The sequence below is a fragment of the Phaseolus vulgaris genome, chromosome 11 (genome assembly GCF_051622355.1).
Source record: "Phaseolus vulgaris cultivar YP4 chromosome 11, ASM5162235v1, whole genome shotgun sequence".
Classification (NCBI taxonomy): domain Eukaryota; kingdom Viridiplantae; phylum Streptophyta; class Magnoliopsida; order Fabales; family Fabaceae; genus Phaseolus; species Phaseolus vulgaris.
In genome coordinates this window covers 19,473,296-19,486,468 of record NC_143508.1, presented here as the reverse complement: position 1 = coordinate 19,486,468, position 13,173 = coordinate 19,473,296, and the positions used below count along the sequence as shown (strand labels likewise).

The 13,173-nt window shown below is 45.7% G+C and overlaps 1 protein-coding gene across 1 annotated transcript; it reads right to left on the bottom strand.

Moving 5' to 3' along the window:
• Positions 1-11,396: 11,396 nt before the first annotated feature.
• On the bottom strand, positions 11,397-12,779 carry LOC137832396 (early nodulin-like protein 3). The gene is made up of 2 exons (XM_068640552.2): positions 12,328-12,779; positions 11,397-11,990 (listed from the first exon to the last, which is right to left on the bottom strand). Exons 1-2 carry the CDS (start codon positions 12,509-12,511, stop codon positions 11,602-11,604), a joined length of 573 nt encoding a protein of 190 aa, XP_068496653.1. The 5' UTR covers positions 12,512-12,779; the 3' UTR covers positions 11,397-11,601.
• Positions 12,780-13,173: the final 394 nt, after the last annotated feature.

Genomic DNA, 13,173 nt, shown 5'->3' with positions numbered 1-13,173 from the left:
CGGGTGGTGGATGCACCGCGTCGCAGAGGAAGAAGTACGCGCGATCGGTGATGACAGTGGACATGTTTGAAGATCACTCGCCGGAAGTGGACATTACGTTCACCAAACAGGATCTTCGGGACGTTGTGCCCCATGACAACGACCCCATAGTTATTTCGTTGGTTACAGCGGGAAGGAAGGTCCACAGAGTTCTGGTGGACCAAGGAAGCTCGGCAGACGTGATGTTCTGGCCGACTTTCACGCAGCTGGAGTTGCCCCTTGACCAGCTAAGGCCCTATGGAGGGTGCCTATATGGGTTCGCTGGTGACCAGGTGGAGGTCAGGGGATACATTGAGCTGAGAACCACGTTTACAGATGAGGCTGGGTCGAGGACGGAGAAAATCAAGTACCTCATCGTAAACGCTCCTTCAGCATATAACATCCTGTTGGGAAGGCCCACGCTTAACAGGATAGGCGCCATTCCGTCGACTCGGCACATGAAGGTAAAGTTGCCATCCATGGAAGGGGTGGTGATCACGATCAAGTTTGATCAGAAAGAAGCGAAAAGGTGCTATGAGAATAGCCTGAAAAACGAAAGATCAGTGAGTTATGTAACAACCACCCCACCTCCCGGTGTGAAGCCCAGATCGACGGTGACAGAGGAGGCCGCCGGAAGAGATGTGGAGATGGTAGACGCTGAGCTAGGGGAGAGGAATGCAGGTCTGGAGGAGGAAGAGGCGCGGAATCGCCCTGAGGAAGCAAGGGAGCAGGGAATCGCCAGGGCGGTGATCGCCAGAGAATCCAGGCCAAAACCTGTCGAGCAGTGGCTCGAAAAGGAGATCGGAGGAAAGATCTTCAAGCTGGGAAGATCTCTGGAGGTCGAGCTCCAGGACCAGATCGCCAGGGTGATTGAGCGGCATCTGGACGCGTTCGCATGGTCCGCTTCGGACATGCCCGGGATTGATCCCGACTTCTTGTGCCATCATCTGGCGATGGACAATTTGGTGAGACCGGTGCGACAAAGGAGAAGAAAGTTCAACGAGGAGAGGAGGCAGGCGATCAGGGACGAAACATAGAAACTCCTCGCTGCAGGCCACATCAGGGAAGTCCAGTACCCTGAATGGTTGGCAAATGTCGTGCTGGTGAAGAAGAGTAACGGGAAATGGCGCATGTGCGTCGACTTCACCGACTTGAACAAAGCTTGCCCAAAGGATTCGTATCCTTTACCGAGCATAGATGCCCTGGTCGATAGTGCTGCAGGGTGTAAGTTGCTGAGTTTCCTGGATGCCTTCTCAGGATATAATCAGATCAAGATGCATCCCATGGATGAAGAGAAGACAGCCTTCATGACGGAGAGATCGTGCTATTGCTATAAGGTGATGCCGTTTGGGCTCAAGAACGCGGGGGCCACATACCAGAGGCTGATGGATCGAGTACTTGCACCAATGCTGGGAAGGAACGTGCAAGCGTACGTCGATGACATGGTCGTGACCTCGCAGGAAAAAAGCAAGCACGTTGCAGACTTGGAAGAATTGTTCACGACGATCGCCAAGTTCAAGTTAAAGCTCAATCCGGAGAAATGCATTTTCGGCGTGGAGGCTGGAAAGTTTTTGGGTTTCCTCTTGACTGAAAGAGGAATAGAAGCCAACCCAGACAAGTGTGCCGCCATCTTGGCGATGAGGAGCCCGGCTACGGTGAAAGAAGTCCAGCAGCTAACAGGTCGGATGGCAGCCCTATCTCGCTTCGTATCAGCTAGCGGAGAAAAGGGGCATCCCTATTTTCAGTGTCTGCGGCGCAATAATAAGTTTGTTTGGACGAAAGAGTGCGAGGAAGCTTTCGTCAAACTGAAGGAGTATCTGGCGAGCCCGCCGGTTCTGTGCAAACCGCTGGTGGGAATCCCTCTCAGGTTGTATTTTGCTGTAACTGAGAGGGCGGTGAGTGCGGTGCTCGCCCAGGATCAAGATCAGGCTCAGAAGCCTATCTATTTTGTGAGCAAGGTGTTGCAGGGCCCCGAAACGAGATATCAGGCCCTGGAGAAGGCTGCGCTGGCTGTGGTGTTTTCGGCGAGGAGGTTGCGCCACTACTTCTATAGTTTCACAATACTGGTGATGACTGACCTGCCCATCCAGAAGGTCTTGAAGAAACCCGACGTTGCGGGAAGGATGGTGAAGTGGGCAGTAGAGTTGTCAGAGTTTGATATTAAATATGAGCCCCGAGGCCCAATCAAGGGGCAAATCTTTGCAGATTTCGTGGTTGAGCTCTCGTCAGAGGCGACGCGGGTTGAAGGAGACGATTTCCGTTGGGTACTTTCAGTGGATGGATCGTCGAACCAGCAGGGCAGCGGTGCTGGAGTCATATTGGAAGGACCCAACGGCGTGCTGATCGAGCAATCTCTGAGGTTCGCCTTCAAAGCCAGCAACAATCAAGCAGAGTATGAGGCGCTGATCGCCGGGATTCTGCTGGCCAAGGAGATGGGAGCTAGGGTGCTGATGGCTAAGAGTGACTCGCTATTGGTCACGGGGCAAGTAACAGGCGAGTTCCAGGCTAAAGATCCACAAATGGCGGCTTACTTGGCGTACGTACAGGAATTGAAGAGTTCCTTTGCCTCTTTTGAAGTAGTACATGTGCCCAGAGAGCAGAACGCCCGAGCTGACTTGCTTGCTAAGCTCGCCAGCTCAGGCAAGGGGGGTAGGCAGAGGACGGTGATTCAAGAAACTCTGAAGACGCCAAGGGCATTTGTAGCAGATCACCTGGTCCTTCAGATAAGCAAGTCGACAAAGAAAGCAGCGAGAAGCCATAAGTCCTTGACGCAAGAAACTCTGAGATCGCCGAGAATTAGAGCATGTCGAGGAGAGAAGGTGAATGTGATGCAGGTCTGCGCCACCCATGAGCCAGACACTTGGATAACACAGTACAAGCGGTGCCTGGCAGATGGCCTCCTCCCACTGGATCCGACAGAAGCTAGGAAGGTAAAGAAAAATTCCAGCAAGTACACATTGATTGATGGCGATCTGTACAGGTTTGGGTTCACTCACCCACTCCTGGAATGCGTACACGGCGAGAAGTGCACGAGGATCATGGCAGAGCTCCACGAGGGTATATGCGGAAGCCACGTCGGGGGTCGAGCTCTGGCCGCGAGAACTCTCCGTGCAGGATACTACTGGCCATCTATGAGAGAAGATTGCAAGAAGTATGCCCAATGTTGTAAACAATGCCAGCAGCACGCCGATTGGCATAAGGCGCCTCCCGAGGAGTTGAAGTCGATTTATAGCCCTTGGCCATTTCATACCTGGGGAATCGACATCCTGGGACCTTTCCCGCTGGCGATCAGGCAGATGAAGTACTTGGTAGTGGCGATTGAATATTTCACCAAGTGGATCGAAGCAGAACCAGTGGCCCAGATCACCGCACACAAGATCGAAGGTTTCGTGTGGAAGAACATCGTGTGCCGGTTTGGAGTGCCTAAACGCCTGGTGTCGGATAATGGGACGCAGTTTGCAAGCCACCTGTTGAAGAAGCTTTGCGAAGGGGTGGGAATTCAACAAGTGTTTGCATCCGTCGAGCACCCTCAGACAAATGGCCAGGTGGAGTCAGCTAATCGGGTGTTGTTGAGAGGTTTGAAGAGAAGGCTTGAGAAAGCCAAGGGAAGTTGGGCTGAGGAGGTGCCCCGTATAGTCTGGGCGTACCACACCACCAAGCAGTCAGGAACCCATGAGACCCCGTTTAGCTTGGTCTATGGGTGTGATGCCATGATTCCGGTGGAGATCTAGGAGAGCTCGTCGAGATTCCAGAACTTCGTAGAGGAAGACTCGAATGAAGAGAGAAGGCTGAACCTGGATCTACTGGATGAGGTCAGGGAAGAGGCGAGGTTGAAGGCTGAAGCCGTGAAGAGAAGGGTTGAACGAAGATACAACTCGAAGGTGATGCCAAGGCAGTTTAGAGAAGGCGACTTGGTGATGAGGAAGGCCCACCAGTACGAGATGGAGAATAAACTGTCGCCCAAGTGGACTGGACCGTTCAGAATAACCGAGGCGCTCGGGAACGGCGCCTACCGATTAGAGACGCTGGAAGGAGGGGCGATTCCTCGCACCTGGAACGCCACGCACCTGAAGTTGTACTATAGTTAAGAGCTTTGTAAGTAAAGACAAACACAAAAGTCATATTACAATGTCTCTGATGAAACAGTCTGAAGGGGGCACTCTTTTTTCCCTAAGGAGGGTTTTTAATGAGGCCACCCAATAAAAGAAGAGTTTTCGAAGTATAAGGCGTTTTCAGATTGCATGTTTGCTTTTTTCCAAAAGTTTTGAAGAAAGACGTTGTCGCTTGTACGTGATTTAAGGCAAGAAAAGATATATCGCATGCTTTCTAAAAAGTTTTTAAGTCCTCATCGTTTTTCGGCGATTGGAGGCACCAGTTAAAGTTTTTAAGTCCTCATCGTTTTCGGCGATTGGAGGCACCAGTTAAAGTTTTTAAGTCCTCATCGTTTTTCGGCGATTGGAGGCACCAGTTAAAGTTTTTAAGTCCTCATCGTTTTTCGGCGATTGGAGGCACCAGTTAAAGTTTTAAAGTCCTCATCGTCTTTCGGCGATCGGAGGCACCAGATGAAAGACCTCAACGCCCTCGCGCGTTCTGAGGCAAGATAAAGACCTCCTCGCCGTCGAGCGAGTGCAGGCGAGGAAGAGTGAAAAGTCCTCCGTGTTTCTGGGGGCGAGAAGATGTAACCCCTGGGGCAATGTAGAGGCGCCAGTAAAAAGTCCTCCGTGTTTCTGGGGGCGAGAAGATGTAACCCCTGGGGCAATGTAGAGGCGCCAGTAAAAAGTCCTCCGTGTTTCTGGGGGCGAGAAGATGTAACCCCTGGGGCAATGTAGAGGCGAGTTAAAGACCTTCTCGCCGATGAGCGAGTTCAGGCAAGTTAAAGACCTTCTCGCCGATGAGCGAGTTCAGGCGAGTTAAAGACCTTCTCGCCGATGAGCGAGTTCAGGCGAGTTAAAGACCTTCTCGCCTACATGCGAGCTTAGGCAAGATAAAATCCTTCTCGTCTCGAACGAGTTCAGGTATGGTGCAGAGGGTGGAAGAAGTTTGGAAGGTGGCTAAGGTAGGTTCGAAGAGAACGCCTAGCCAACCGGTCTTTTGTTCTGAAGTTCAGGGAGGTAAAGAAGGATCCCAAAAGGCGTTTCTACCCCCAGACAAAGAAACAATGGCCAAAGCATGAGGCTAGAAAGAAGCTGATATTACCAAGAGTCTTTGGCGATCAGGAAGAGCTCGAACAGCGGCGGGAAGGTTAAAAGACCTGTTTAATGAAGCAGGTCGAGTGGAGCGGTGTTTAAGCCAGCAACTGAGTTACAATTCATTGCTTGAAGGATGTTTTTACGATAAGGTTAATTGCCTTAAGGTTACGAATTGTTAAGTGTTTGTTGCTTAGGGCTGAAGTGATTCGAAGCGGTTAAGTCAAAGGTTGTACCTACCGTTTTCCTAAGTCATTTCTTTGAAATTAAACAAGCAAAAAAAGTTGAAGCGAGTGAAGAAGTTATAAAAGGAAAAACGTAAACCTTTGTCATTAACAGATAGCAGTGAATAACAGTTCGGAACATATATGCGAAGGGACATAGAGTTTGTTACAAGTTATAATACAAGGGAAAGCACAAAGGTAGCAGATGAAGAAGAGTTGATTAGTCTTCAGCAGGAACGACTTTTCCATCCACCACTTCATTGTTCAACGACACCATGCTGAGATCCAGGTCGGGGAATAGGCAAGCAAATTGTTCCCGCGCAGCTTCGAATCCAGCAGCCAGAATTTGAGCAGAGTTTAGCTTGAGTTCTTCAATTTGCTTCTGAAGTTCCTCAATCCGCTTCTTGAGCTCTTCAGTTTGCTCTTTCAGCTCTTTATTCTGTTGCTCCAGCTCTTCAACCTGTTTTTTGAGTTGTTCGTTGGTCTCTTGAGCCTGGAGAAGGTCTTCAGTAACCTTCTTGGATTCCGCTTGCGCTTGGGCCAGTTCAGCAACTGCCTTTCCTTTCTCTTCGTGGGCGTTGGCAAGATCAGCTATGGCGTCGTCCCTCGCCTTTTCCACCTGCCCAAGGAGGGTCTCTCGGTCGGCTGACCTTTTCTCTAGTTTTTGCACCTTGACGGCGTTAGCCTTCATGAGAGCCTCCAGGTCAACCACCCTGACGCGAAGAGGCACAATCTTGCTCTCCAGTTCGACCTTCTCTTGAGCAAGTTGATGCACCTTGTGGCGAAGGTCAGTGGCCTCCTTGCGCGCCAGCCTGAGCTCGGTGTTCATTGCATCCTCCACTCGGGAGTGTTCGATTTCTGCGAGCGTCAGGCTGAAAGACAACTTCTCCACCTCGACCCTCATGGTGCTGTTTTCGGTTTTGAGGTTGAAGAGGTCGTCTTGGAGCCTCCTGGTTGAGCTCTCCACAACTCTGGTTATGATCGCCGGGATATCTTCTGCTATGGTCTTCAGCTTGGCAGATAGAGGCTCCCACATCCTTGTGACCTCAAGGGGGAGGTTTGCGGCTTGCAGAGGCACCAGAGGCGCTGTGGGGGCCTGTTGTGGGTTCTCGTCGCCACCTTCCTTAGCAGGTTCTTCAGTAGTTGCTTCTTGGCGTGGCGACGGAATCGGGGATTCGGTGATCAGAATCGGAGAGGTATGAGCAACCTCATCCCCGATTGGAGCATCTTCTGCAGCTGAGGCGTTTGAAGGGGGACCCCCTCCAGCTGACACATATGGTGTAGAGGCGCTTGGGGGGTCCTCCAGGAAGTTTGGCTCTTGGGCCTCAACTGCAGGTGGCGCAGTGGCCAGTGGGACCGCTTGGACTGGTGAGGCAGGAGCCTATGGGGGTGGCGATGATGGAGGAGGAGTAGGTGTCGATGGAGGTGTTGAGGTTGGAAGAGGGGGTGGAGCAGGCGGTGAAGAAGGTGCCACCCTCTTCCTCTTTGAGACCAAACCGTCTTCGGTGGCCTCATCATCTTCTTCCTCTTCCTCGTGGATCACCTGAGGGGCTTTCCTTTTAGGTCTCTTGAGGACCAATTTCTTGCGTTGGGCAGGTTCCTTGGGTGGTGATCGCCCTTGGACGATGGCTGTCTCCACCACCGAGTTGGGCACTGTTTGAGAACCTGTCGCCAACCCGTGGTTTCGGGCGAGCGCCTTCAGTTCAGCGAGCATGCCTTTGCCCAACATGTTGTCTGCATGGAACGAAAATGCATGGGTCAACTCAGGAAAAAAATAAGTGCATAAGGTAGTACACAAGCAAATGATATGTGCAAGAAAGATAAAACCAAAGTCTTGCGCATAACGCGCAAGACGCCCAGAAACGGTTAAACAGAAGTAGTGTTAAAACAACAGTTTTTAATGTTCTAACCTATTCGAATTTCTAGCTGGTCTTCGTAGAATTCGAAGCAGATCAAGGTGGTGGTAAGGAAAGTAATGTTGGCGTCCGCCACCCTTTTCCAGAAGAGACAGAGATCTCTGTCCAATGCTCCCATGCTGTCAGGACTTCTGGGTCTCCTGAAGCAGCTCTTGGACTCTTTCTTCCCCTTGTCCACCCAGTACAAGGGGAAGCCATCGAGAAGGGAGGCGTCCTTGTCGCTCGCACGCACTTGGACGAACTTCCCCTTCCAGTCCTTGTAGGATTGCTGGAACATAGCAAAGATGGACCTCCCAGCAATCGCGTTCAAGCTAACCCACAGGCGGTCTCCTGGGTGCTTGGCTTCGAAGAGGAATAGGAACACGTCCACCGATGCGGGCAACCCCAGGTGGTCGCACATCACTTGAAAAGCTCGAACAAACGCCCAGCTGTTGGGGTGAAGCTGGGCGGCGGCAATGTTGAGCTCGGTTAGGAGTTCCCTCTCGAATCGGGTGAAAGGGAACTTGAGCTTCACCTTCTTGAATAAGGTCGTGTAGACAAAGCAGAAGGGCCCATCGGCGCTTACTTTGTCATCGGCACAAACAGGCAGATCGGGGGGGCAAGGCAGCACTATCATCTTCTCGTCGTGCTCCTTGTGAAATGATTGATGAAGCTCGTCCCCCTTAGTCAGCCGCAAAACTGCTCCCGCAGTGTTCACAGAGGATGTCTCCCTCAGAAGGGTCGAGTTGGCCCAAGGATACAAGGTTTTGAAGTCTGGCAGGGGAACGGGGGCTCCTCCAGCGATAGGTGGAGTCGCCTGGGCCAGGACAGGACGGGAAGACGCAGGCCTCTCAGCCTGCGAAGATGAAGCGCCACGAACTCGTGGTGGGTCGTGTGCTTGTGAAGGGAGGTTTCGTGATGAAGGAGGAGGATTCGGGGTGATCTTTGTGCGAGTCATGGTAGCAGCTGCAAAGGAAGAAGAAAGGAAAAATGATCAGGGGTTACAGAGGCTGACTCGATCATAGAAGGAAGGTGAAAAACGAACGAATGTAGGTTCGTTGCGACGATTGACGAAGCCCTAAGTTACGCAGAAGGAGAAATGGAAAAACAACCCACAGCGTATGCACCAGGCAGTTACAGGATGATGCGAATCGGTTAAAATGCAAGGAAAACCAGCAGAAGAAGGAAAGTAGGTACCTTTTGATGATCAGGAAGACGATGAAGGTTGATGGTGATTCAGAATGCTGGAGAGCGCTGAGAGTTTTTCGCAGAAGGAAGTTAGAGCGTTCGTGAATGCGAGGGAAAGTGATGGAACAGTGTTGAGTGAAAATGGGTTTAAGGGTTTTTTCGAAATGGGTTTAGGAAGCGCAAACGGCAACTGAAGAGAGCCGTTGATGAAGCCACGCGTCGAGCGATGAGTGAGGGGTTTGGTGGAGCGTCAGAAAAGCAGAAGGTACAACCGTTTGGAATTCTGCGTCAGTGCCACGTAGACCGGTGTTGACGCGACTCTTTCAGTCTTTTCGCTAGACAAGTCTTCGCTTAAGACTGGGGGGTTTGTGTACCGCCCTGGTAGTCGGGAGTGATGACGTGGCATCCTGCTACAGTATAGGCGTGTTGGCAAGGCGCCAGGCTGGCAGAAGGGAAGGAAGTCGGGGGGTTCGTGAAGCCGCCAGTTATTAAGTTGGCGTGTTCCGATCTCCAGCATATCAGAATAGGCGATCACCGGGTTAAAGATGAAGTCGCCAGATGTGAACTCGGGCGACCAAGCGGTTGGAGATCGCCAGAGAAAGCACATCGCCGAAGATGAAGGAGAAGCAGATTATGAAGGCAGCCGGCGAGACCACAGGGAAGGTGTATGAGGACACCCTAACTCACCAATTCCAGTAGAGATCGCACTCCCAAGTTAGCTATGCACCGGGCAGTACCATGCATAAGTAACTTAGCCAAAATGAGAATAGAAGCAGCGCCAAGTCAAGGAGGCTCCAGATGATGGCACGTGTACGACTGGATGCAAGCCACGTGTCCAGGTCTGTAACTGCCAGGAGAGAGAAAACAACCAGGTATATAAGAGTTCTCAACAAACTTTCTGAGGTACGCACGTTCAGTTTATACTCTTTACGCTTGCGAGTTGTAGAGCTGACTGTGAGAGAGGATTTGCACGGTTCTTGTTCTCTTAGTATTTGGTGATTCGGTCACTGACTTGAGCGTTGGAGTGCGATCGGCCGCAGCGGCGCCGCTCTGTTTCTTTGCAGGTTCTTGAGGTGGATCTCGAAGAGGAACGGAGGTTCGAAGCGGTGCGCACGTCGATCCTTTGACGAGGCAGTTTCCAGCGTTCCGGTCAACAGGCAGGATCAGAAGACATTTTCTATCATTTGTTTTTTTTTTTTAATAATTTAATGTTTTAATATGAAAAGGTTTTATTCATGCTACGTGGTGGCAAACTTTATTCTAAGTCATAACTTAATATTTTAATAAAACTTGTCCAGCAGGTAAATATTTTTGTTTTCTTCTACTAAAAAAAATAGTTTTTTTTATAAGTTTGTGAAAATATCACCTATATAATAATTTATTAAGATCAACTAACAATTATGTTTTGATTAAGATAAGTTGATAAGTTGAAATTGTTTGATATGAATGTGTGATATGTTTAATTGATTAACTCATTTATTAAAGAGTTGTTGAATTTTAACGATGAAATCGAATAATAATTTACTCTGACGCTTAAGAATTTAGAATTGTGTAGTGAGTAAAAACTATTGAAGAGTTGGAGTCTAAGGATGCATCTATTTCTTTTTTGCTGAGACTTTTATGAAGGAGGATGTTTGTTTTGGATAAATTGATAAATGTTTTAGTTATTATATACTAATGAAATGAGATATATGAACACTCAAATAAGAGAGGTAATAGATGTTTTATATTACAATATGATGAAATACGTTTTTAGTTTGTCGTATAGAGTGTGCAGAATGTATGTTAGATAATAGTATAAAAGGATTTCATTTCATTGTATTTATTTTTTTATTATTGATAAAAAAAATACTCTATATCAAATTTCTTTAAAGCATATCTTAAAATAAATTATTTCCAAATGTTAGTCTTATTTAGAGTATACTTTTATAATTAAAATAAACTAAATTATTTGTAAAAGGTAAAAACTATACCACGAAAATTAAATTTCTATAATCAAATTTTATAACTATTGGCATCTAAACTTAAAAAAGATACATTAGAATTTCAACGTTACAATTGAAACGCTGAAATTTTACTGTTAACATTTAAAAATAATCACTCTATTTTTCTCTTTTTGTCATTAAATTTATTTCTCCTTCTTACACTTAACACTTTAAGAATTCTATCTTATCTATTTTTTCTATTCATATCTAAAATCCTCAAGTTTCTCCTTTTTAATTATTTTCGATAAATGAATCAAAACCAAATAAATAATTGATTAAATTTGACGTCAAATTATTAATCTCCAATTAATCCTAATAATATTATTTCACGTTCACTAAATTTACATAATAAATTAAATGTATTGAAGAATATCTTATTACTTTTCATTTCAATTTTTCATTCACCACTAACTAATGTGATAGATCATGTCAATTCAAAAGACTACTAGCAGATGACCATCTTATAAAAATATAAAAAAACTCAATAATTTAAAATCTCACTATTTTTCACTATATCAACTCAAAGATAGCAAAATTAGATAACAAAATTTTTCATTTTATAATTTAATTATATTATAAAGAAGATAATTATTATTTAATAAATAAGTAAAAAAAGCTTACTTATTGGTGGGATTCCATTAATAATTTGTTTAGGTGTCCAATTAGAAGAATGGATACTTACAAAAATATCTGCAAGTATAAATCATTAAAGAAGAATGGAACCTAAGATGAATTATTAAAATATTCATAAGTCAGTTAAACAGTGTTTATAAATTAATGTAAATCTTTTAGTACCTTCACTCCTACTAATAAAAAAAAACACTTAAATTGTTAAACAACTTTTTATTAATCACTCAACAACAAGAGAGAAAAAGGTGAAAATAAAATTACATATACAAATTACAACCAAGACATGGTCTAAATTTTGTGAGTTATGATCATCATTCCTCCAAATTACATGAAACAAAAAAACAAAGAAGTAGAATCCAAGAATCCTAACAAACAGAAAAAGAAGAAGTCCAAATCAGATAAAATAAAACACACAATAATTATTTTTGACCATTAGTTCAAACCACAAGTCTCACCCATTGGCCACACCAACAAACTAAGCCAACCCTACAAACCCACCCAACACAAAACCAACCAAAACTCCCAAATCCACACCAACCCTCCCTGAGCCCGATTTGTCCGATGGGGGCGGCGCCGGAGAGGTCAACCCGGTTGCCGGAACAGTCTGCGGCGGCAGGGTGCTTGCTGGCGGTGGCGCAGCCTTGGGAAGAGGTTGTCTCACAGCCATGACAAGAACAATGAGTTTTTGACCGATCTTGCAGTTGTCAAGGTTGCCACTTAAGAAGTAAAAGAGACCCGAATGAGAAAGTGGGAAAATTGAATCACCATCGTCCGTCTTCTGAATAGGATTGTTGGTGTTGCACGAATCGAAATCCTCCTTCTTCACCTCCACAACTGAATCAATGCCTTTGTTGTACTTGAAATCTTCATGCATGCAACAATTGCAACCCCAAGTAAAAACAGTCAGAATCAATGTTCTACTAAAATAAGCAACCGTTAACAGATTTTACTAATTTGTTTTTGCTATGAAAATATTTTTAAACCTGGCCCGGGATTGAAGCAGAATTAAAACCAGGTTTTGTGTAATGTGATATGAGTTTTCTTAAGTAGATGAAAATCAAATGACTCAGATTTGAAAGTTTCTACTTTGAATTTTCTTAACTCTGATAAAGAAGTTTTTTCTTTGAAAAATGAAAAACTTAAAAAAAAAAAAAGAGAGAGAAGAGTTGGATCTAATGAAGTTGAGAAAGATTGGACTCACGGAGAGTGTCATTGACTTGAAATCTGTTCCTCTGAGCCCAGTGGTTGTAGTCTTCAGAAGGCTTCACCACCCACCCATCTCTCCCACCAACATCAAATTGCCTTGCCTCAGCTTGAAACCTAGGTGATGACCCAACAAGAAGCAACATAGGAATCATCGAAAACAAAAGACCCAGAAAAGCCATTTCAAGTAATGTCTCAAAATAAATGATAAACTGATAGAGAGAAAGTGAAAGATGATATATGTTGTAATAGTATCTGTATATATATAGTGGGGGATTGGGAAGAGAAAAGGTAACCGTTGGGGATTAGAGCATGGAAAATGCTTTGATGTGTAAGGTATTTGCTGGCATTATATAGGAAGAAGAGAAGAGTGTGATAGGAGAAAGTGAACGTTTTGAGAGGTGTTTGTTGAGTGGTTGATTTGGAGCATGCAGTACTACGTCTACACTTGGCGACATGCAAGAGATACAACGGTAATATACACTTCCTTCACTTTTTATTTATTTATTTTTTTAATTTAAGGGATAATAAATGATAAATATACACCTCATTTTCATGAAGACAACGAGAAGAAAGACAAATAATAAAATGAAAAAAAAGGGAGAAAAAAAGGGAAAAAAAATTAGGATTATTTATTTGACCTTTGGATCTCCTAGAAAGGTGTGCCTTTAGGAAAGTGGAAGATTAATTGATAGATGATATAATAAAAAGGATGAAATGATCTTCTTTAGTTTTCAAAGTGGAGTTCAAATATTAAAATTTGGAAAAAGATTTTGAAAGTGAAATTTGGTGAGATGGAAAACTCTTTAATGAAACTTTTATTTATTTGTAGTTATTTTAGTTC

Excerpts from the sequence above, each read along its gene's own strand:
- LOC137832396 (XM_068640552.2), bottom strand. The coding sequence starts at position 12,511 with ATGGCTTTTCTGGGTCTTTTGTTTTCGATGATTCCTATGTTGCTTCTT. Across the intron at positions 11,991-12,327 it reads TCAAGTCAATGACACTCTCC|ATTTCAAGTACAACAAAGGC; the intron begins GTGAGTCCAATC and ends GCATGCATGAAG.